The 24,510-nt window shown below is 45.0% G+C and overlaps 1 protein-coding gene and 1 pseudogene across 4 annotated transcripts; both read left to right on the forward strand.

Moving 5' to 3' along the window:
• Positions 1–47: 47 nt before the first annotated feature.
• Positions 48–23,475, forward strand: AFMID (arylformamidase). Of its 4 annotated transcripts, XM_065910241.1 has the most exons (11): positions 48–149; positions 2,260–2,350; positions 14,019–14,123; positions 14,205–14,253; positions 15,551–15,636; positions 15,732–15,804; positions 15,988–16,085; positions 16,381–16,459; positions 16,570–16,711; positions 16,929–17,033; positions 21,194–23,475. In XM_065910241.1, the coding sequence occupies exons 1-11, from the start codon at positions 90–92 to the stop codon at positions 21,224–21,226; spliced, it is 921 nt and encodes a 306-aa protein (XP_065766313.1). In that variant the 5' UTR covers positions 48–89; the 3' UTR covers positions 21,227–23,475. The 4 variants fall into 4 exon arrangements, with proteins under 4 accessions (XP_065766313.1, XP_065766315.1, XP_065766316.1 ...); XM_065910242.1 differs by lacking the exon at positions 48–149 and having other exon boundaries at positions 2,266–2,350; positions 14,015–14,123; XM_065910243.1 differs by lacking the exons at positions 16,570–16,711; positions 21,194–23,475 and having other exon boundaries at positions 16,929–17,007.
• LOC136149390 (large ribosomal subunit protein uL16-like) lies at positions 3,374–11,649 on the forward strand (annotated as a pseudogene).
• Positions 23,476–24,510: the final 1,035 nt, after the last annotated feature.

Raw genomic sequence — 24,510 nt, forward strand, 5'->3', positions numbered from 1 at the left:
CTCCGGGGCGGGGGCTGATTGGAGCCCCGCCCACCTGCGATAAAAAGGCGAGGGGCACGCGCGTGCGCGTCTGATGGTACAAAGCGGGAATGGACGTCTTGGGCGGAAATCACAGGCACGAGGCTCCCTGGAAGAGGATGTCTAAAGAGGTAGGAGGATCTCAGGGAGAGAGGCTGGGGCTGAGGAGTGTAGCTCAGACATTAGATGAGAGTTGAGAGAAAAGTTCAGAATCATTTCTGTAGGAGGCTGTTGGTACTGTGTAACAGGTCCCCAAAACTTTAGCATTGTGATTTATTTTACTTTTCTCCACAGATAGGCTTTTGCTACCCTGATTTTAAGGGTAGAATACGGAAGCCCAGGCTATGTTAATATTTATAAACCCAGAGGAGGTTGGGGCCGAAGTTCCTAACCTTAATCTGAGGTTATGCAATGTGCAGAGAATGTGCCAGACCTGAAGGAAGCAGAAAGGCTGGTTTTACAGCAGGATGGTCGTGAGGGTTAGAAACCCCATGTGTGGGGCACAGTTCTTGAGGCGCTAGCCTTCTGTGTTCCCCCTTTGCCTGGCAAAGAAGCCAGCCACTCTTTCTCTCTCCTCCGTTAAAAAAAAAGAAAAGAAGCCACATATGCAAAGCACTCGTTATGATTATCATTCAGTTATAATTTCCTGACTAGTTTTCCTACATTTGAAGCAGCAGTTCTTTCTCAGGTCATGGACACATCTAAGAATGTGATGTGTTATAGATACTGCCCCCAAGAAACTCCATCCTCTGTGTGTGCGCATGTGTCTATCTCTCTCTTGTCTTTCTCTTTCTGACACAAACTCCCACAATATGAGAGCACTCTCAGAAACCCATTGCATTACCATTCTTATAGGTAAATAATAGCAATAAAGATGGCCACCCACTCCAGTACTCTTACTTGGAAAATCCCATGGACGGAGGAGCCTGGTAGGCTACAGTCCGTGGGGTCTCGAAGAGTCAGACACAACTGAGCGACTTAACTTTCACTTCACTTTCCTACATTGGAGAAGGAAATGGCAACCCACTCCAGTATTCTTGCCTGGAGAATCCCAGGGACAGAGGAGCCTGGTGGGCTGCTGTCTATGGGGTCACACAGAGTCGGACGCGACTGAAGCGACTTAGCAGCAGCAGCAGCAGCAGCAGCAATAAAGATGATGATAGCAGTCACAGAGTGTGCCAGGTATGGCTGCAAACATCCTATGGGCACAGATGGTACAGATCCAAAGACCACTGGCCAAGAACCCTGTTCAGGGGGACAAGGAGGAAACCCACATCTGAATGGTTAGCTTTTCTTCATGTACATGCCTTATAGCTTTCAGCCTCACCAGGCGTAAAGCCTAACCAGGCTGAAAGCTATAGGATATGTACATGAAGTGAAGTGCTGTTGTTTTGCTCATTATACAGATGACGGGACTGACTGTAAGAAAGGTGCCCAGGTTAAAAGAGCCTGCAAGTGTTGGAGTTTGGATGGCACTCAGCCCATCTGAGTATAGAGCCTAAGACCTTTCCATGAGACCACCCTGTCTTCAAATTTCCCAGTCCAGCCTTCACCCATTTTTGTTTGTTTTATTTGTTTTGTGGTTGTTGTTGTGTGTCTGAGCGCTTGCTCCAAAACCTGGTTCCTTATTACTTTCTGAAGTCTGAACGTCTAGCTTGACATCCAAGACCCTCCACCCTCCAGCCCCCCTTCCTCTGTGCTTCAGCAATTGAGGCTGGTCAACATTTCCAATCGTCTGACCTTTGATTCCTTCCTCTTCACCTCTGGGCCACTGATTGTGCTGTGACCTTCAGTCAGATTTATGTCCTGTCAGGGAAGATCAGCTTCACATCACTTTCTCTGCAGCGGCCACCCTAGCTCTCTGGCGTCTTGTGATCTTAGCTGCTGTAGAAGTGGTGCCTATGGTGGCATTCACTGTGACACCTTTGTGGGTCCTCATTTCCCTTTAAGGCTGTCGGCTGCTTAAAGGTAAGGCCACTGCCCTCACTGCAAGTGTCTGACAGCACTTGCAATCTTGTTTCTGTTGTATCTGAAACATCTAGTTAATTAGTGGGGGGAGAGTGGGGCCTGGGTTGCCAGGCTGGAGGCTGGAGGACCTTGAAGGAAGCTGAGGGCATCTTGAGAGATATCAGGGAAGGGGCTTCTCCAGACAGAGAGGAGCATCCAGGCACGTGGAGGGGCTGGGGCAGGGTCTGTGTGGAGGTCAGAGGTCTTACGGAACATTGTATCTGTGTCCCACAGGAGCTGGATAACCAGTACTCCCCCAGCAGATGGGTCGTCCGACTGGGAGCAGAGGAGGCCATGAGGACCTATTCACAGATAGGAAGCGATGGTACTGGGGGATCTCTCTGTGGCTGCTTTGGGTGGACTTTAGCATGTGGCAATGGTTCAAGATGCTGGGGCAGGGAGGAGGAGCCTCATAGCCCAGCCTCTCTGGACAGTTCCCAAAGTTCAGGTATCTCATCTGCTCCGGGAGCCCTGGCTGCAGGACCGCCAAGGGGAGGGAGTCTCAGAGAGTGCTCCACATCCCTGCCTGATCAGCCAGCCAGCCAGCTATGCCCAGGCCTTAAGGCTACAGTGGCCCAGGGGAGTAGAATGAAAAAAGGAAGGTGTCCCACTCAGCTGCTGAAAGTGGAATGTTGTTGCTATTTATCAAATCAAAGAAGCTTTTTTATTTTTTAATGAAATCAAGGCTTGGGAATCTGTAAGCTAATGAAGTCTCAAGGTTGATTCCCATCCCAGTCCTGGGTCTCCAGAGTGTGTGCTGCCACCTTTTGAGCTGGGTCGGGCAGGCAGGTTCCACAGGGAATGTGTGGGTGAGGAAGCAGCCAGCCCCTCCTGCAAGTTGGAAAATTGGAGGTTGGCAAATGCACTTTGTTCCAGCAGGCCAGATGGAGCTCTACACTGAGATAACCCAGCTGGAGGGAGAGGCTAGTAGGGGTTTATTCCAACACATTTCAGCACCTTCCCTGTCCTCATAGAGCTGGAGCTGTGTCCTGGGCTCTTCACAGTTTCCTACCACGCTTAGCTCTGCACCAAATATGTCTCTATAGACTCAGTATATATTTGAGTGTGCAGTGACACCTGCGTGAGCAGGTTAGCAAACCTGTTTGTCTACTGTAATTGTCTTGAGGGAAAAAAGAGCTGACCCTGTAGAGAAAGGGAGTCTCTCATAAGAAGCAAGGGCTAAGAAGAAACTCTGAGACTCCAAAGTAAGCCCTCAGAGAATGTCTTTAGTCATGCCTCCTGAGAAGCCCTGTGGACAGCTTTACATTCACATCCCACCTCCCTTCCTGTTTTCGATGCTCCAGCCGGCATCAGCGCCATTTCATTGGTGAAGAAGGGGAGTGTGATGATGGGCCAGGTGAGTGAGCAGAGCCATGCATGCCCAGGGTTGGAGCCTGTCTCTATTGGAAATGTTGACATTTTGTTCATCATCAACTTTTTTGGCATAAATTCTGATTTTAAAAAATACTGCATTTATATATTATCTGTCTTTGTATTGGTCAGCTCCGGTTGCATAACAAAATGCCATGGGCTGGGTGGCTTAAACAATAGGAATCTCTTTCTCCCAGTGCTGGAGGCTGAGAAGTCCAAGGTCAAGGTGCCAGCTGATTTGGTTCCCTGGTGAGGGTCTCTTCTTGGCTTGCAGATAGACCTCTTCCCCCTGCATCCTCACATGTCATAAAGAAGAGAAAGAAACGCTCACCTTTCTTCTTATAAGGCCACTAATCCCACCACAAGGGCTGCATCCTCATGACCTCACCTAAACCTAATTATCTCCCAAAGGCACCACCACATTGTTGTCGTTAGTCGCTAACTCTGCGAGTCTTTGGACTGTAGCCCGCCAGGTTCTTCTATCCATGGGATTTCCCAGGCAAGAATACTGGAGTGGGTTGCCATGCCCTCCTCCAGGGGATCTTCCCAACCCAGGGATGGAACCCACGTCTCCCACGTGCATCTGAGCTACCAGGGAAGCCCATCTGCTACCTTGCTGCTGCTGCTGCTGCTGCTAAGTCACTTCAGTCATGTCCGACTCTGTGCGACCCCATAGATGGCAGCCCACCAGGCTCCCCCATCCCTGGGATTCTCCAGGCAAGAACACTGGAGTGGGTTGCCATTTCCTTCTCCAAAGCATTAAAGTGAAAAGTGAAAGTGAAAGTTGAAGTCGTGTCCAACTCTTTGTGACCCCATGGACTGCAGCCTACCAGGCTCCTCGGTCCATGGGATTTTCCAGGCAAGAGTACTGGAGTGGGGTGCCATTGCCTTCTCTGCTACCTTAGTCCCTCCTAAATCCACCTAGTCATTAGGCTGACCATCTGAGTTTGCAAATTGTCATTATCCAGAGAAAATAAAAAATCCCCGTAGCTTTATGACAAATAATGGCTTTGCAACTTGTAGCTGGATGGGTATTGAAATTAGGGTCCTGCCCTCCCATGGATTATCTTGCTGATAATTATATTTCAAAGAGATAGCCCCCAAGGACTTCCCTGGAAGTCCGGTGATTAAGACTTCATCCTCCAATTCAGGGGGTGCATGTTTGATCCCTGGTCAGGAAGCCCACATGCCTCACTGTCAAAAAACAAAAACAGAAAACAGTATTGTAAAAAATTCAGTAAAAATCTTTAAAAATGGTCCACATCAATGAAAACCCAAAGAGCTCCCAGATCTTTGAGAAAAACATTCCTAAGTTGTAAAACTGGCAAGAGACTCATTTAGCTTTAAAAAATATTTACATGCATTCCCAAAGGGGTAGAGAAAGGATTTATGATGATGTCTCCTAAAAATAAATTCTCCTAGAAAAGGGAGGGAGGTAAACTCTTTTTTCCTTTTTTGCACCAGGAAGAAGGACATTGTTTTTCTTTTGATCTACTCCATCCTAACATCTTCCACCAGTAACTTGCGGTGTGCACTGTTCTCTTCCAATGAGTAGGTCATGTTTATTCTCCCCCAAGACCTGGCCTCTCCCAGGCTAGGCACCTGGGGACGGCTAGGTGAACACGGGCAGAGGGAAGTTGGAAGAACTGTGTCCTCTACCAGTAGCTATTAAATTTGTTTAATAAGACTCTCAGTAAAAATGTTTTTAGAAGTCGTGGCAACAGAAAGAGATTACTGGGAGATGCAGAACAGCAGGGTTTATTCAGCCCCAGTGCGGGCATAGGGGAATCGCCTCCAGGGTCTGAGCACCCGGGCTTTGTTCTGGGTATCTTTTAAATGGCGTGGGCTTCCGGGTCCTAGTGACTTTCCAGCCTACGCAGTTTGGTTGAAGCCCTAAGCAGGCCGGTTCACAGAAGCAGAGGTGGTGAGCATCAGTAAGCAGGCCACTTTACAGAAGTGGAAGCAGTGAGCATAGCAGTAAATTTCAGTTAAATTCAGTTCAGTCGCTCAGTCGTGTCCGACTCTTTGCGACCCCACGAACTGCAGCATGCCAGGCCTCCCTGTCCATCACCAACTCCTGGAGTTTACTCAAACTCATATCCATTGAGTCCGTGATGCCATCCAACCATCTCATCCTCTGTTGTCCCCTTCTCCCGCCTTCAATCTTTCCCAGCATCAGAGTCTTTTCAGATGAGTTGCAGTAAACTTAAGCAACTATTTTAGTTTCTTCTTCTTTTTTTTTTCCTCTTCAAAAATACGTTGTACAAGAAACTAAATAAGGTGTGTGTGTAACCAGGCTGGGGGCACATTTCCAAACGCCCTGTCCCTCAAGCCACGCCTAGCCCTAGGAGAGCCAATCACCAGCGAGGTGGGTGGGGGCCTCGTGATTGACAGCTTCTGCGACTGACAGCCTCTCCGAGGGATCCTCCTACCTTTTAAGGCTGAGTTGGCCCTTTTTCCTTTCCACCAGATAAAACCAAAGGAAAAAGACAAAGGAACACAAAATACAGGCCCACTTTTGTTTAACTGTGATAGGATACACATAACTTAAAATGTACCATTTTAACCATTTAATTTAATTTTTTTTTTTTCACTTTAACCATTTTACAGTGTACAAGTCAGCAGCATTCAGTACCTTCACGATGTTGTACCACCATCTCCTCTGTCTGGTTCCAAAACATTTTTCATCACCCTGAAAGGACACCTCCCTACCCATTAGGCAGGCCCCGGCTTCATTCCTATTTATGGACGAATAATTTTCCGTTGTGTGGATGGACCGCGTTTTGTTTATTCATTCATCCCGATGTTGGACATTTGGGCTGTTTCCCCCTTTTGGCGATTGCGGAAAGTGCGGCTGTGAACATTCATGTACAAGTTGTTTGAAAACCCAAATTTCTTAGCCCTAACTTCAATAGACATAGCCATTCTACCAAACTGCCTATATTAATATATAAATGTTTACCTGCACATTTTACTTAGTTCGTCATGGACCAGTAACAAACACTATGGGGCACCCAGTGTTCACAGACCACATTGTAATAGCCCTGCCCTGCACTATCTGAGGCTGGCCATTTTTAGGCAACCGTTGTTTTCTGATTACAAAAGGAGCATTTGCTTACTGAAAAGGATTTTGGAAAATAAAACCATCAATAATTCTGCCACCCGTTGTTCACATTGTAATGTGGTTTCTTCTAGCCTCTTTTTATTTTCTCCTGGAAGAAAGCCTTCTGTTTTAATAGTGTGCAATCCTGGTTTGTTGTGGGGTTTTTTTATGGTTTTTTTTTTTTTGGCTGAGCTGCTTGGCTTGCAGGATCTTAGTTACCTGATCAAGAATTGAACTCAGGGCCATGGCAGTGAAATCTCCCAAGTCCTAACCAGTGGACCACAAGGTAGCTCCCTGCAATCTCTTTTTTTTTTTTTTTTTTTATAGTATGAACAGTGTTAAAAATTCTTTCTAGGAGAAGGAAATGGCAACCCACTCCAGTATTCTTGCCTGGAAAAGCCCATGGACAAAGGAGCCTGGCGGGCTGCAGTCCATGGGGTTACATGACTGAGCATGTGTGCATGAGGATGGAGGGAGATGGGTTGGTAGCAATAAAGTGGTAGAACTAAAAAAAATAAAAATAAAAAAATAAAAAATAAAAATTCTTTCTAGAAGAGAGAAAATACTGTGTGTAAAATAGACAAGCAACAAGGATATATTATTGTACAGCAGAGGGAAATATAGCCATTATTTTGTAGTAACTTTAAATGGAGTATAATCTATAAAATGTTGAATCACTATGTCACACACATGAAACTAATGTAATGTAATATTATAAGTCAGCAATATAGTTCAATTAAAAAATTCTAACCCCAAATAATTGAAAATAAGTACTCAAATACATGTACACACATGTTCACAGCAGCATTATTCACAATTGCCAAAAAGTGGGAAAAGTTCAAATTCATCCACAGATGAATGGATAAACAAAGTGTGATATGTCCATGCAGTGGAATTATTTTGGGCACAAAAAAGGAATGAACTACTGATACATACTAGAACATGGATGGACCCTGAAAACACAGTGCTCATTGAAAGAAGCCAGGCACAAAAGGTCACATTTATATGTATGATTATTATTTCTATGTACAATTCCATTTATGTGAAACATCCAGAACAGGGTAATCTGTAGAGACAGAAAACTGTGATTACAGGGGGTGCTTAATGGGTTTCCTTCTGAGATGAAAAAAAATGTTTTGTTGTTGTTATTTAGTCGCTAAGTCATGTCTGACTCTTTGCGACCCCATGGACGGTAGCCCACCAGGCTCCTCCATCCATGGGATTTCCCAGGCAAAAATACTGGAGAGGGTTGCCATGCTGTCCTTCAGGGGATCTTCCCCACTCAGGGATCGAGCTTGCATCTCCTGTTGGCAGGCAGATTCTTTCACCACTGAGCCACCAGGGAAGCCCTGAAAATAATGTTTAGAAACTAGATAGAGGTGATGGTTGCAAAACATTGTGAATGTGCTAAATGCCACTGAATTGTTTACTATTTATTTTTTTTAATGACACCATCAATTTTGACTTGTTCCCTTTAAAATGGTTGGGATTTCCCTGGCAGTCCAGTGGTTAAGACTACAAGCTTCCGCTGCAGGGGCCTCAGTTTGATTCTTGGTCGGGGAACTAAGATCCCACATGTGGAGAACCAGAAGGAAAGTCGCTGTTTCTCTGACTTTGTCACAGATTGGGCTAGGAACTAAACATGACTGAACCCCAGAAACCCCCCTACCCCACAACCTCCCAGAGCTTCTCCAGCTTGTCCACTGGTCCTGGCAGATACTCCCTCCCTATTTGTGTTTACAGACTTAAAAATCCTGTATTCAACTAGTCATCCCTCCCTCCCACCCACCCCAGCCCCCAGAAGCCACTGATCTCTTTTCACTGTTTCCATTGTTTTACTTCTCCCAGAATAGTTGGAATCACACAGTGTGTAGTCTTTTCAGATCTGGCTCATTTTTATAGAACATGTTGCTACCTGACATTTATAACTGCTTGTCCCTCTCTTTAAGGGGTAAGCCACATATGATTGGGATATTTTTTTTTCCTATTTTATCACTGCAAAATTCCAAAATGGGCACAAGATCGCTGCTTATATAAATATTGTTTGCTAAGTGAATTAAAAGACTGGGAAGGAATAGTTCTGAAGCTAGATGAGGGGACTTCCCTGATGGTCGTGTGGTTAAGGCGCCATGCTTCCAACGCAGGGGGCGCAGGTTCAATCCCTGGTCGGGGAACGAAGATCTCACATACTGTGTGACTGCTGCTGCTGCTGCTGCTAAGTCGCTTCAGTCGTGTCCGACTCTGTGTGACCCCATAGATGGCAGCCCACCAGGCTCCTGTCCCTGGGATTCTCCAGGCAAGAACACTGGAGTGGGCTGCCATTTCCTTCTCCAGTGCATGAAAGTGTGACTAGTCCCCCCCCCCAAAAAAAGAGTGTACAGAAAATAAATAAATTAAAATAGAGCATAACTTAAAAAAAAAAAGAAGCCTGGTGAACCCTAACCGCTTCTTAAATTGCTCCCACCGCACCTGATAAACCCTTGATCTTCAGCTTTCTGACACCATCTGATGGGTCTCCCTGCCTCATGCCTGCATCTAGGCATCTAGGGATTCTGGCCCCGGCTCCTCCTAATTGCTCTCACACAGTGCTCAGTTGGGTCCGGGGACCTGCCGTTTCTCTCTGTCAGAGCTGTGACACTTTGGACTGTGAGCAACAGAAACTGAATTTTTGCTTTCTCAAAAAAGGAAGTCTGTAATTGGGTTTGTCCTGGGGCGTCCTGTTGAAGCCCCACTGTGTCCCTGCCTGTAGATAGATGCAGACCTGGAGGGCTGGCAGTATTCAGGCTCTGGGGGGGGACAGTGAGTCACCCTAGTCTCTGTCCCTGCACCCAGCTGCCTGCCATCAACCCATCACGCCACCTCCTGGAGAGAGGCAGTTTCTCTGTGTCAGGCTCAGTTGGGTTTTTTAATATCAGAGGGAGACTTTTTTTTATGTGTGACAACAAATCTTGACAGCTGCTTGGTTTTAATTGCTCTTCAACTTAGAGCATACATTTCATTATCTTTTTCTTCATTTTGGCACAACATAAATCTCCTGGGTCCACGTGTACTTCCAGAACTCTTGTTTTAATTAAATTGCTCCCCTTTGCTGAGCCTGCGGTATGAGGAGCTTGTCCAGAACAAACACCTTCACACCTGGGGGGAGGGTGGTTGGCAGACCTCTCAGGGAAGGTGACCAGGGGAGCTCTGGGGCCTTTGGGAGGGAGTGTGGGGCTGTCATGGATGAAGAATTCATATGCTGAAGGGACTTCCCTGGAGGTCCAGTGGTTAAGACTCCAAGCTTCCACTGAAGGGGCATGGGTTCGACTCCTGGTTGGGGAACTAAGATACGCCGCACAGCACAGCCAAAAAAAGAAAAGGAGAAAAACTGTTTTCCATTAGAATAATTACTTGGGACTTCCCTGGTGGTCCAATGGTTAAAAATCTGCCTTCCAATGCAGGCAACGCAGGTTCGCTGCCTGGTCGGAGAACTGAGGTCCCATGTGCCGAGGAGCAACTAAGCCTGAGTGCTGCAACTGAGACCTGATGCAGCCAAGTAAATAAATAAATATTTTAAAAATAATAATTATTATTATTTAAAAAAACTCACACGTTGAAGTCCTAGCTACTAGTGAGGCTGTGTTTAGAGAGGGGGACCTCTAAGGAAGGAAAAAGTTAAATGAGGTCAGAATGGTGGAGTCCTGATCCTGTAGGATTCTTTGAAGAGACACAGGGTTCGTCTCCCTAGAGAGAGGGAGAGCTGCTCCCAAACCCAAAGAGGCCACGGGAGTCCCCAGCTAGAAGGCCCTCTGCCATTCCGGGGAGGACCCTCGCCAGACACCTCCCCTGCCGGCACCTTGATCCTTCCTTGCAGGGTCCAGAACTTCGAGAAATAAATGTCCTGTCATCGAAGCCCCTGGGTGCATGTATGGCATTTCGTTAGGGCACCCAGCAACTGACAGGAACCTCAGATCAACCTCAGATCAACGGGATGTGATGTAAGTTACACCTGGCCCACACCTGCGGGGCTTCAGGGAGCCCTGGTGAGAGTGGGGGAGAGGAGAGAGGGATCCAGGGTGGTCTCAGTGGGGGCAGGGAGAAAATTCAGGATTCAGGATAAACAAAGAGGGAGCCAAGAGACTTACCTGATGATCTGGTGAGGTTTGCTTTGGCCTAAAAACTGGCACGACCGGTTAAATAAATTAAGGTGCAGCCATAGGACGGAATAGCAAATTACCTATTTATTGAAAAAGAAAAGAATGAGGAAGCTGTCTATGTACTGATTAGGAAAGCTCTCCAAGAAATATTAAGTGAAACAGACAGAAATACATCTCATATGCTGCCATTTGGATTTAGGGGAGAGAGATTCCATATCCATATTAATAATGACAGTCACCTTGTCCGGTATTTCATGGAAATGGCTGCTGTATATTTTTATATTCAGAAGAAAAAGTAATGGCATCTCACTTAATGCTCAGATAGCTCATGGCTTTCACAGGTACTTGCCTGTCAACTTTTCAACACAGTCTACAAAATATGGTGGCATTCTTAAAAGACATTTCAAGTTAGGGCTTCCCTGGTGGTTCAGTGATTAAGAATCCGCCTCGCTCTTCCCCTTTGGCACCCCTTTAAGATCCTAGTCTCACCATGGGTTGCTGCCCCATGGTGTTACCCGTATTGTCAGAACAAACTGAACCCAAAGTCTGACTTCTGCCAAGGTGTCCCTGTTGCTGAGATCTGCATCTTTGGCCTGGAGCAGAAGAAAGCAAAAGCGGATGGGTTCCCACTGTGTGGCCACATGGAGTCAGACGAGTGTGAGCAACTCTCCTCCAAAGCCCTGGAGGCGGCCTGTGTTTGTGCCAACAAGTCCATGGTGAAAAACAGTGGTAAAGATGGTTTTCACATCTGAGTGGGGCTTCACCCCTTCCATGTCATCCACATCAACAAGATGTGTCCAACCTCACCAAGCTGCAGAACAAGGAGCATTGACTGAGGCCCTGCGCAGGGCCAAGTTCAAGTTCCCTGGCCACCAGAAGTGGGAATTTGCCAAGTTTAATTCAGATAAATTTGAAAACATGGAAGCAGAGTTACAGTTCATACCAGATGGCTGTGGGGTCAAAGACATCCCTAATAGTGTTCCCTTGGACAAATGGTGGGCCCTGCACCCATGAGAGGTTTGGCACTGTCTCTTCTTTACTCATGTCCACCAATAAATCTTACTTTTGTGTCAAAGCAAACAAACAAAAAAGAATCCGCCTTGCAATGCAGGGGACACTGGTTCGATCCCTGGTCCTTGAACATCCCACATGCCACGAAGCAACTAAGCCCAAGGGCCAGAACTGAGGCCACACACTGAGACTGCTGAAGCCCTTGCGCCTAGAGCCTGTGGTCTGCAGCAAGAGAAGCCCATGGCAAGGGCCCATGCACCTCAGTGAAGGCTCTAGAGATCCCTGCCGCATCTAGAGAAAGCCTGTGTGCAGCAGTGAAGACCCAGCACAGCCAAAAACAAAATAAAAAATATTTTTAAAAATACATTTCAAATCATTATCATAAATGCAATGCCAAATAAATAAAAATAAATATTAAAAAACATATCACTAAAAAATAACATAAAAATAAAAGCTTTATTATCTTTGCTCTCATATTTAAAGCTGTAGTCCATCTGGAACTGATCTGATGTGGTATGAGATAGGGATCAAAAAACTTTTTTCCCATTCAATTGACCCAACACTGTGTATTGCAATTTTTTTATTGCATATCTTGTGGGATCTTAGTTCCAGACTAGGGATTGAACTCGAGCTGTCGGCAGTGAAACCATGGAGTCCTAACCATTGGACTGCAGGGTAATTCCCTACACAATTTTCTGTTAAGTGGTTTTGATGTACAGGTTCTGTTGTACAGAGGTGGGCAAAGCAAAGCCCTTGTTGTTGCAGAGCTTATGGTCTAGTGAGGGTGACAGTAAATAAAAATATATATGAAGGATGGATGAATGCTGAGGTCAAAAATAAAGGAGAGAAAGGGGATATGCCATAATGTATTTGGCCAGTTTTCTGTTGTAGGTCCCTTGGGCTGTGTCTAAAATGTTTTGCTGTCATAAATAGCATTAGAGTGAGCATCTTTAAAGCAAGTCTTTAAAAATACTTCTGATTATTTCCTTGTAATAACGGATGGACAAGGTCTTATGCACCAAGGAATATGATTTTCTTGGGCTTTGCTACATATTTCCAAGTTGCCCCACAGGAAGAACTTACCAGTTTACACTCTCTGGTGCCCAGTGGTGGTGGGAGCTGAGCTGCCTGGGTTTCAGTGATGGAAGTGGGGCCTTTGGGGGACATTGAAAGTCCGTGAACGTAGAGAGTCCCTTCCTCTTCCTGAAAGTGGGGTCCAGCTGGCTGCTTGCCTCTCAAAAGCCAATAAAGAGGTCAGATTGATGGAAGTGAAAATTTGCTTTATTTTGAATGCCAGCAACTCAGCAGGCAAGGGCAAGGCAGACACCCATTCAAATGCTGACTTGCCCCCTGAGCTTTTATAGACAGAGGGAGGGAGCTACAGGCAGAAGCAGCACAGTCAGCTCTGACAGTCATCTTGAAATTGGTCACCAGTGGTCTGACCAGCATCATCTGGATTGTTTTAGTATAGTTAATCTTCAGTTCCACAGTCGGTTTGTTTCCATTTCTCTGAGGCCAGTTCTCAGAATTGTGGCAGATTGCATCGTGGCTGTAGTCTAGTCGTCCTGTAGTTAACTTTTTCCATGTGGTGGGGGCTTTATCTATAAGACAGCTCACAGGATATGGCTCAGAATATAATCAATAGCCCTTGAGAAGGAACTAAAAGTCCTTGCCTATGTTTTATTACATTATTATTATTATTTGGTCTCCTTTGACTGTTTTCCTTTGTTTCTGCATTTTGTCACTTCTCTGATTAAACTTATCTTTGGCTAATGTTCCACAGACAAAAGGCAGGCAGATGTCAGGACCATAGGGTCCTGCTCTGTTTCACTCCCACCCCTATGCCTTTGCCTTTGATATTTAATTTATTTACAGTCCCTTTCCTCTTTTCTCTCAAGCCCAGTCCTAAGCCAATTTTCACATCACTCTGACCTCTGCCATCATGGCACTCAATTATATATTCATAGTGTTTTATAATATATTTGTTTCAAGTGATTTTATATCTTAGTTTCTAGAAGATTATTTTTTCAAATACTTGGAAAAGTTTATACTTCTGGAGCATGTAGCCAAGGGTAGCACACATAATAAGCATGTAATACAGTAGAGGTGGAAATGGTGCCGGTCAAGTGCCAGCTCACCAGAGACAGACATCAGAGAGTACCGCCTCCACTCAGATGGGCCAGTCTGATGTCTTTTTAACTATGCATCTGGGAGAATGCTTCAGACCCCGGGCCCAATTACCATGTGAACTTGGGGAAGCACTGACCGCTGAAGCTAGCTGGTTGACCCTAAAGGGCTTTCAGCAAAATAATAATAGAAAGTGGTGCTGCCTGAAGTTGTACTGACAGTGACTTGTCCGTTTCTGGAGACAGTCACCAAGAGGGCCCGGGCCGCCGGGAGGAGCCTGCTTGATGTCCCCTACGGAGAGGGCGAAGGAGAGAAATTGGACATCTACCTTCCCGAGGCAGTGTCTGAAGGTAACTGGGGGCTGGTGGTTGCCCTCGGATCTCTTCTGGGAGCCCTGCCGCGGCCCACATGCCATTTGTTTTGTCCTACAGCCATGCCTTTCCTGGTGTTTTTTCACGGAGGATACTGGCAGAGCGGAAGGTGAGTCAGGGAATGTGGATGAATGGAGAAAAGGGGAGAGTCATCTTTGCCTGGCCTCTTCCTTTCCTGGGACCACTGCAACAACTTACGACAAACGTGGGGGCTCCCTACAACAGAAATGTCTTCTCTCACAGTTCTGGAGGCCTGAAGTCTGAAATCAAGGTGTGGGCAGGGCCGCGCTCCCTCCGAAGGCTCCAGCTTCTGGGGGCTCCGTGCTTTTCTCACCTTGTGGCTGCATCACTTTAAACTCAATTTTCATCTTCACGTGGTCTTTGTGTGTCTGCATCTCCCTCCTTCCTCTCATTTCTGTTACAACATCACCGGTTATTGGGTTTGGGCTCATCCTAAATCCAGGATGATCCCATCTCAAGAGCCTGAATTATGTCTGCATAGTGTGTGTGCTTGGTCACTGCAGTCGTATCTGATTCTTTGCGACCCTATGAACTGTAGCCCGCCAGGCTCCTCTGTCCATGGGGTTCTCCAGGCAAGAATACTGGAGTGGGATGCCATGCCCTTCCCCAGGGGATCTTCCTGACCAGGGATTGAACCCGCATCTCCTGAGTCTCCTGCATTGCAGGTGGAGTCTTTACCCACTGAACCACCTGGGAAGCCCATATCTGCATACACCCTATTGCAAATAAGGTCACATTTACAGGTATCAGGGTTTAGCATTTGGACATGTCTTTTGAGGAAGGACACTGTTGAACCCACTATATTCAGTGAAAAGCATGTTCAGTCTACTCTCCAATCATGGAAAACCACAGTGACTAACCATCCCATTTTGCTCAGAACTGAGTGGTTTCCCAGGGCTTGGGGCCTTTAGCGGTAAAAAAAGAGGGAGTCCCAGGCAAGCTGGGATTGGCCCAGTGGGTACCCTAAGATAAGCAGAGAGGTATTTGGGACCTTCACAGACACTGTTGTTCCCTAGGATCATACTAAGGAGTTGCTGGTTATAGGATCTACTGCCCTTCGACCATAGCATTTTAACGCTCCATTTATTGCATTTTTACTCTTTGCCTTGTGAAGTTCCCTGCATGTCTGATCTCCTTCAGTTCTCAAAAACAGCATCCTAAGAGAAAGAACATAATTATCTCTATTTTACAGAGGAAGAAACTGGGCTTAGAGGTTAAATGCAGTCTCTAGGGCGCCACAGCTAGCATGTGGTGTGGTAAGGACAGAGCCTCACTTCTTCCCTTACCACACTGGGTCAGAGAGGGGCAGGGCTCTGGGTGGACCAGACGCCGAAGCAGTCTAGTGGCCAGGTGGCCTCCAGTTATGTCTTTGTCTCCTTCTGCAGTAAAGACACATCAGCCTTCATGGTCAGCCCACTGACAGCACAGGGAGTGGCCGTGGTGATAGTGGCTTATGACATTGCTCCCAAAGGTAATGAGGGTGGTCTTGCAGGTACAAGCGCCATTGGGATTTGGAGGGGAGAGAGCCCCTGATGGAGCCTGACACAGCTCCTGTCCTCTGCACAGGCACCCTGGACCAGATGGTAGACCAGGTGACCCAGAGCATCGTGTTTGTCCAGAAGCAATATCCAGGCAACCAGTGGGTATCACTGCAAATTTTCCTTTTGTCAGACTGGGTGGGAGGACAGTGGATTCATCTTGGATGCAGCCCAGCCATTCCCTCTGGCTTTGGAGCAGAAGGCAAATGGGGACCCCTTGATACTGGCCTGTTGTTTTGGTTACACTGAAGGCAAACTCTGCTCTCCGCTCTGACCTACTGAAGGGGAATTTACCTGTGTGGACACTCTGCTGGGGCCCAGCTGGCTGCCATGATGCTCCTGGCCAACTGGATCAAGCATGGAGTCACGCCCAACCTCAAAGGTTTCCACGGGGAATGAGTCTGACTAGGCAGCCTTCACCCTACCCTGATGGGCCTGAGGGTCTATACCAGTTGCTTGAAATCTCAACAGCTGTGACCTGCTTGACCTGGGGGCTTTGGGCCCAGGGAGCAGGGCCTGCTTTGCTGCTTCTCTGCCCTTTCCCTTGTCTTGCCCCTCTGGCCCTGGAGGCAGGTTGGCCCCATATTGCCCCATCCGGTGCTTACAAGAGGCCCAGTCTGGGTGGGGCGTTGGCCCCACCTGCAGCCTGGCTCAGTGACTGTTCTTTACCTTCACAGGCTTCTTCCTGCTGAGCGGGGTCTACGACCTGGAGCCCATCATGCACACCTCTGAGAATGCCCCCCTCCTCCCGACCCTGTAAGTCACTTGTCCCCTCATCCCCCTCAAGCTGGCCTGCAGCCAGTGAGGAGGGCCAGGGCTGCAGCGGAGGCTTTCCTCTGTCCTGACCACGCCTCCCCCCACACCAGGGAGGATGCTCAGAGGAACAGCCCGCTGTGGCACCTGGAGACGGCCCCCACTCAGCCTGCAGATCCAGCCTGCCGCATCCTGGTGATTGTCGGCCAGCACGACAGCCCAGAATTCCGCCGACAGTCCAGGGAGTTTCATCAGGTGCCCCAGGCGCCCCTCTTGGCTTGAGGTTGAGGGTCATGCAAACTTACTATCTTTGTTTATTTCACCCAAACGGACCCTGTGACACCAGTCATTTCTTCAGTAGATACTTAGTGAACACCTGGTGGACGCCAGGCAGGTGCGGGAGCCCTTCTCCACCTCCGCCCGCCCTCCCCAACGAACCTCATGTTTCCTTTCCCTCATTTCTCTTACGCAGACGTTGTGCCAAGGAGGGTGGAAAGCCTCCTTTGCAGAGCTCCACGATGTGGACCACTTTGAAATCCTTTGGAATCTAACCCAGGAGGACTATGTGCTCACCCAGGTAGCGTGCATCCCTTCACTGTGGACAGAATGCGTCTTGGCATAGCCCTCCACGTGAGGCGAGGTGGGCAGTCAGAGGGTACAGAGTCCCGTCCCTGGCTCCTTGGCATCCTGGCATCCAGGGCACCTGATGATAAGGATCGAGGGCCACTCTTGCTTCCTGAACTTCACCTCCCTCTGAAACAGCCCCAGGTGATCTGCAGAGGCTGGTCCTGGGCACACCAATGGGATGTGCATGGGGACAGGCGGGTATAAGAAAGTATTAGCCTGCTTGTGTGTGAGCACTGATGCAACGCCAGCTCCATGGGGATAGGTTGGATGGATTTGACCACATGAATGTTTAGTACAAATTTAATGTGGTGAATTCTTTTAAAATTCTAAATAATAATTTTTATAATAATAAAAAAAAAGGTCTAAGGACAAAAAGGAACCCTTCTACACTGTTGATGGAATGTAAATTGGTACAGCCACTGTGGAGAACCACATGGAGGTTCCTTAAAAAACTAAAATTAGAATTACCATATAACCCAGCAATCCAACAATTCCACTCCTGATTTATGTCCAGGAGTGGAATTTTTGTTTTGTCCAGAAAAGACAAACCTCTAATTTGAAAAGATACATGCACCCCAGTGTTCATAGCAGCACTGTTTATAATAGCCTAAGTGTCCCCCATAGATGAATGGATAAAGAAGATGTATCTTATACAAACACACTCAAACACTGGAAATTTACTCAGCCATAAAAAGAATGATGTAATGGGTTTTGCAGCAGTATAAATGGACCTAGAGATTATTATACTAAGTGATGTCAAAGACACATATCATATGATTTCACTTGTATGTGGAATCTTAAAAAACAATACAGGTGAACTTATTTACAAGACCGAAATAACTCACAGACAAGAAAGCAAAGTGACAGTTACCAAAAGGGAAGGAGGGGGATAAATTAGGAATTTGGAATTAACAGACATGTAAAATAAACAGCAAGGCCCTACTACGGTATAGTAGAGGGTACTATAGCAGAGGGAACTATATTCAGTATTTTGTAATAACCTATAATGGAAAAGAACTTTAAAAAGAGTATATATATATATAACTTAATCACTTTGCTGTATACTGAAACATTGTAAATCACTTATACCTCAATTAAAAAAATTATTTACAAAAAATCAGAGGATAGATTGGGGAAAATATTTTCCATGAACACAGAAAATATACAGTTACAACTTTCTCTTTCCTTTTTCTCAGCAAGTGGGTACCTGATTAGCTTTGCTTTTTTTTTTAATATTTAATTTTTCCCTCCAGTTTTATTGAGTTAAAATTGACATACAGAGCTGTATAAGTTTAAGGTGTATGGCTTAATGATTTGACTTACAAACACCATGAAATGAATCACAATAGTTTTAGTGAACATCTGCCATCTCGTAGATACAAAAGAAGAGAAAAAGAAAATTTTTCCTTTGTGATGAGAATTCTTAGGATTTATTCTGTTAACAACTTTCATATATAACATACAGTAGTGTTAGTTAAATTTATCACATTGTACATCATATCCCTAGTGCTTATTTATCTTATAATTTATCTTATAACTGAAAGTTTGTACCTTTCACCACCTTCCTCCAGTTCCCCCTCCCCCCATCCCTGATTAGCTGCCAGCACAATAGGACTTTTATAGCATTCAGGTTTTTGGTTTGGTTTGGTTTGGTTTTGGCTGCTTCGGGATCTTAGTTCCCCGACCAGCGTTTGAACCCTGGCCCTCCAAAGTGAAAGTTCACAGTCCTAACCACTGGACTGCCAGAGAACTCCCTATAGCATTCAGTATTAATTCACATACTTAATATCCCTACCACACAAAGAGCACTTTCAAATCAGTTGCTGTTTAGTTACCAGGTCATGTCCAACTCTTCTGCAACCCCTTAAACTATAGCCCACCAGGCTTCTCTGTCCATGGGATTTCCCAGGCAAAAATACTGAAGTGGGTTGGCATTTCCTTCTGCAGGGGATCTTCCCTACCCAGGGATCGAACCCACGTCTCCTGCCTTAGCAGGTGGATTCTTTACCACTGAGCCGCCAGGGAAGTCCTTCAAATCAATAAAATAGTTCTTTTTTTTCCCACTGAAATTTAGGTGATTTGCAATAGTATGTATAACATAGTGATTCGATATTTTTATATAGCTTATACTCCATTGAAACTTATAAAATATTGGCTATATTCCATGCACTGTACAATATAACCTTTTAGCTTATCTATTTTATATATAGTAGTTTGTACCTCTTATTAAGTGTAATAAGAGCAGGTCTTATTTCTCTTTAAGAACAGAAATAAATAGAAAAAGTGGACAAAGAATAAGTGATAATTAAAAAATAAATATAGATGGCCAGTAGACATGGTGGAAGATTGAAATGCACTATTGATCATAGGGCTTCCCTTGTGGCTCAGCTAGTAAAGAATCCGCCTGCAAAGCGGGAGACCTGGGTTCGATCTCTGGGTTGGGAAGATCCCCCAGAGAAGGGAAAGGCTACCCACTCCGTATTCTGGTCTGGAGAATCCCATGGACTGTATAGTCCATGGGGTTGCAGAGAAGTCAGACACAACTGACCGACTTTCACTTTCACTTCACATTGATCATAGAGATGTAACTGAAAATGAGTCCTCTCCCAGCTCTCGATGGAAATGTTCTAGTATAATTATGTCCAGTGCTGACGAGGATGTGGTGAAGTGGGGGAGGCTTCCTCGGTCCTTCTGGTGGAAACACATGTCGACTTGATGTTCCTGGAATACAGCTTGGCAAAATGGATGCAAGTCTACTGACCCAGTAATTCTGATGCTTAGAATTTGTTTTCAGGATAATCAGAGAAACGCTGAAAGATAGTCTCTACAACTTCATTAATGTTCAAAATTTGAAAACAACCTAAATATCTAATGAGGTTAAATTCTGATATAATCAGGTAATAGATTGAAGTTTGTGAAAATTACTTAGGATATGTTATATTGATTCAAAAGTAAGAGCAAAAACACAAAAAATAACTAACCTAACGTCTCCCTAGTTTTATGATACATACACAGCCAGACCCTTAGAAGCATGTATATACCTCTGAAAAAACCATTTACCAGTGGTGTTGCAAGTGCTTTTAAAAAAAAATCCATTTCCATGTTTTCTACCGTGAACATGTGTTACTTTTTTAAATGAATACTCCTTGTTTCATTAATTTAACTTATTTATTTGGTCATGCTATGTAGCATGTGGAATCTTAGTTCCCCAGCCAGGGATTGAACCCCATGCTCCCTGCACTGGAAGCATGGAGTCTGAGCCACTGGACCACTAGGAACGTCCCTTGTATTACTTTTGTAACTGAGGGAAAAAACAAGCATTCATAAATGTGTATACATGCGTGCTCAATTGAGTCTGACCAGGGGATCTTCCCAACCCAGGGATCCAAAATGTGTCGCCTGCATTGGCGAGTGGATTCTTTAACACTGAGTCACCTGAGCAGCCTCAGCCATAAATGACATCTGCTTTTAAAAAACCTAATAAATATTTTAGATTTGGGAAGCCATATGGTCTCTGACAAAACTACCCAACTCTTGCCATCGCTACTCAAAAGCTGCCTTGTGGGCTTCCCTAGTAGGGAATCTGCCTGCCAATGCAGGAGATGTAAGAGATCCAGGTTGGATCCCTGAGTTGGGAAGATCCCCTGGAGGAGGAAATGCCAACCCTCTCCATTATTCTTGCCTGGAGAATCCCATGGACGGAGGAGCCTGGTGGGCTACAGTCCATGGGGTTGCAAAGAGTCAGACACAACTAAAGTGACTTAGCATACACATGCTCCAATAAAACTATTTATGGATGCAGAAATTTGAATGTTATGCAATTTTTACATGTCACAGGAAATATCCTTTGTGTGATTCTTTTCCCCAACTGTTTAAAAATGTCAAGCCATTCTAATCTCATGGTTCATAGAGAAACAGGCAGCCAGCTGGAGGGAAGTATATGTTTGGTTCATGGAAACATTTCAAATGAGAGGTGAAAAGGAGCTCATTTAAGTTACATTTCTGTGACCACAAAGGCTGCCTGTTTCTTTAATCAAATTCCTTCCCAAGAGATCCTCCCAAGAGCCTCTCCAACTCCAGAGCTATTGTATTTTTTCCTTCCTGCTGCAGATTATTTTGAAAACAATCTTCCAGGAGTCCTGACGACACCTGAACCCTGCACCGCCAGCATGTATCCCGACTGGGAAACTTCTCCGAGAGCCCCACTGCTTCCCCCTCCTGCTGGCCTCAGCTCTACCCAGCAGCGCCTCTGTTTGTTCACTCACCGCTGGCCAGAATCCATTCTTCTTGCTGCTCTGAACCTGAGTACAAATCTCTATGGCCCGCCCCCCACCTGGATTGAGTGGGCTCCAGGGAAGGTCTGGCCCAGGTCCATGCCGGGTGTGTTGCCCAGAGCTGCCCCTCTGGCTGAGAAGGTGAAGCAAAAATGACAGCTCGCAACCAACACTAAGAGAAAGAGCTCCCTAAACTAGTCTTTGTTCCGTTTTTGTTTTTTTTATTTTTTTGCCAAACCACACGGCCTGTGGGATCTCAGTCCCCAGACCAGGGATTGAACCACAACACCCCCTGCACTGGGAGTGTGGAATCTTAACCACTGGACTGCCCAGTGGTTAAGGGAAGTCCATGCCCCCCCTTTTTTTTTTGCTCCACTTTTTCATGTCTGCTCGGTCCTGGGCTCCACCTGATGTCTGGCTTCATCCCAGAAAGCCCTGGGATGTTATCCTCGGGACTAACACTTTGACTGGATTAGCCCTGGTGGCTCAGTGGTAAAGAATCTGCCTGCCAATGCAGGAGACACGGGTTTGATCCCTGATCCAGGAAGATCCCACACGCGGTGGGAAAGCTAAGCCCGTGTGCCACGGCTACTGAGCCTGTGCTCTGGGGCCCGGCAGCCACAGCTACTGAGCTCACAGGCTACGACTGCTGAAGCCTGCGCGCCGTAGAGCCTGTGCTCCATGAGTGGCCACTGCGGCGAGGCCCTCACGCCACAGCTGGAGGGTAGCCCCCACTTCCCACCACTGGAGAAGAGCCCGCACTGCCATGGAGACCCAGCAGAGCCAAAAATAAATAAATAAAAACCCAAGTAAGCTACAAGGATTTGTTGCACAGCACAGGGGACATAGCTGATACTATATATGGAGTATAATGTTTAAAAATTGTAAATCAGTATGTTTGTATACATTGAAAGTTAATTATATGTAATAAATTAATATAAATAAATATATATAATATATATAATAAATAGTTATCAGCCATGCCTCAATAAAATCTCAATAAATGGTTCAGATTAGAAAATATATACATATGAGTATGTGTGTGTGTGTGTGTGTGATAGAAAGAGAGAAAGGAAGAGAGTGAGAATGATAATACGTATCGGCAAAATGTAAACAATATCTGAGTAAAGGGTACATGATTATTCCTTGTACTATTATTGCAACTTTAAAATGATAAAAATAAAAGTCACCAAAAAGTGGAATTTCCCTGATGGTCCAGTGGCTAAGACTCCACATTGCCAGTGCAGGGGGCCCAGGTCTGATCCCTAGTCAAGGAACTAAATCCTACATGACTCAACTAAGAGATCCTACATGCCACAGCTAAGACCTGGTGCAACCAAATACATAAGTAAAATAAATAATTTTTAAAATTTAGATGTTAAAAAATGGACCCCAGACATAGGAGGTTGGTGACAATAATGTCAAAGGCGCAAGATGGTAGAAGCTGGTTTTGATCAAATTTGATACAGCCAAAAGCTGATCCATGAATTTGAACTTTTGTTACAAAATCCTACAGAAATTGTTAATGGATAAAGTTTCAGTTGGGGAAGATGAAAGAGAATGTTCTAGAGATGGATGGTGGCGATGTTTGCATAGCAAAGTGAATGTACTTAGTGCCACTGAGCTGAGCACTTAAAAATGGTTGAAATGGTGGTGATTGTTTTGTAATGAGTTAGAACATTGAATCAATATGTTGTGCAGCTGGTCAGTTATACTTCAATTTAAAAAAATGGCTAAAACTAAATTTTATATTATGTATATTTTACCATATATAATTGTGTGTGTGTGTGTGTGTGTATATAAAATAGAATTTTGGAGGGAAAAAATGCAGATATTCTAAATTCTTCCACTTAATTATACCTCTTTCAGTTGGCATAGAAATGAAAAGTAACCAAAAGCCAAAATGTTGAGATTTCTCTGTATATACAATGTTATCACATATAGCAACTTTGCTATATACATCTTATTCATGTTATATATGTTACTCTTGTTGTGATAAAAATACAATAATTTTTTAAAAAAACCTTATGGAAAAGACCTAAGCAGCTGAAGTTTTCAGTAAAATAAAATTTTTAAATGGAAAATAAGTTGGAACATGTTGGTGCCAAATAGAAAATGAATCACGGAAATACATTGACTTGATGGTGTTTGTCCAGAAGATGTATATTTTTACTTATTTTTAAAATTGTATATATTTTTTTGGCTACACCACACAGTTTATGGGATTTTAGTTTCTCAAACGGACTGAACCTGTGCTCTTGACAGTGAGAGTGCCAAGTCTTAACCACTGAACTGCCAGGGAATTCTCTGTAAGATATATATTTTCAAACAGATGCCATCAATATTGGTAGAACTCTGATTAAAATAGGCAGGATGAAAAAGGCAGGGTCAGCTCAGACAAGATTGCAAAGCAAACCGTGTCCCACTCTGAGGATTGAGAGGGCAAGTTGGCTGTAATAAAAAACGTTGAAGGCACGTACACACGCCAGAAATCTTGCTGTTATTTATGCTCCAGGCATAGTTGGATGTGTGTGTGTGTGTGTGTTGGCTGTAGTATCAATACAATTCATAATAGCAAAAAAAAAAAAAGAAAGAAAAAAATGGAGCTACCCAATGGGAAACTGGTTGATTGGAATTAGGGTAGATCAGTAGACCATCTAATATACACCATGCAGATTTTATGGAATGTTAGATAGTTGCAATCTCTGGGTGCAGATAAAGCTGAGATGTGCTGTTACCTGAAAAGACAGGACACCAACAGATACATACACACACACACCACCCCTAGAAGTATATATAGAAACTGCTGAAAAGTTTCCTTCTGGTAGAGGTCTTGGGGGAGAGGAAGACTTCCTTCCTATTGCATGACTTTTGCTTTTACAGCATTGATGTGTCACTCTTACAACAGAGGAAAAACATGTTCACAAAAGTTTTGGTGAGACTAGATGGCCATAAGGCAATATCTAGCATTGATGACTTACGATCTCAAAACTGTTTGTTGGATCATCACAGTGTCCACCAGGGTTGGCAATGAATAGTTGTTTTATAGTTTTAAATAGTTATTTAAAAATCCAGAGAGTTTACGTAGAAAACTTGCCTCTGTGATAAATAGATGTTTGGTCTTTGTGCCTGATTCTTGATACACAGCTCCTA

Source organism: Muntiacus reevesi, chromosome 18, assembly GCF_963930625.1.
Source record: "Muntiacus reevesi chromosome 18, mMunRee1.1, whole genome shotgun sequence".
NCBI classification, from domain to species: Eukaryota; Metazoa; Chordata; class Mammalia; order Artiodactyla; family Cervidae; genus Muntiacus; species Muntiacus reevesi.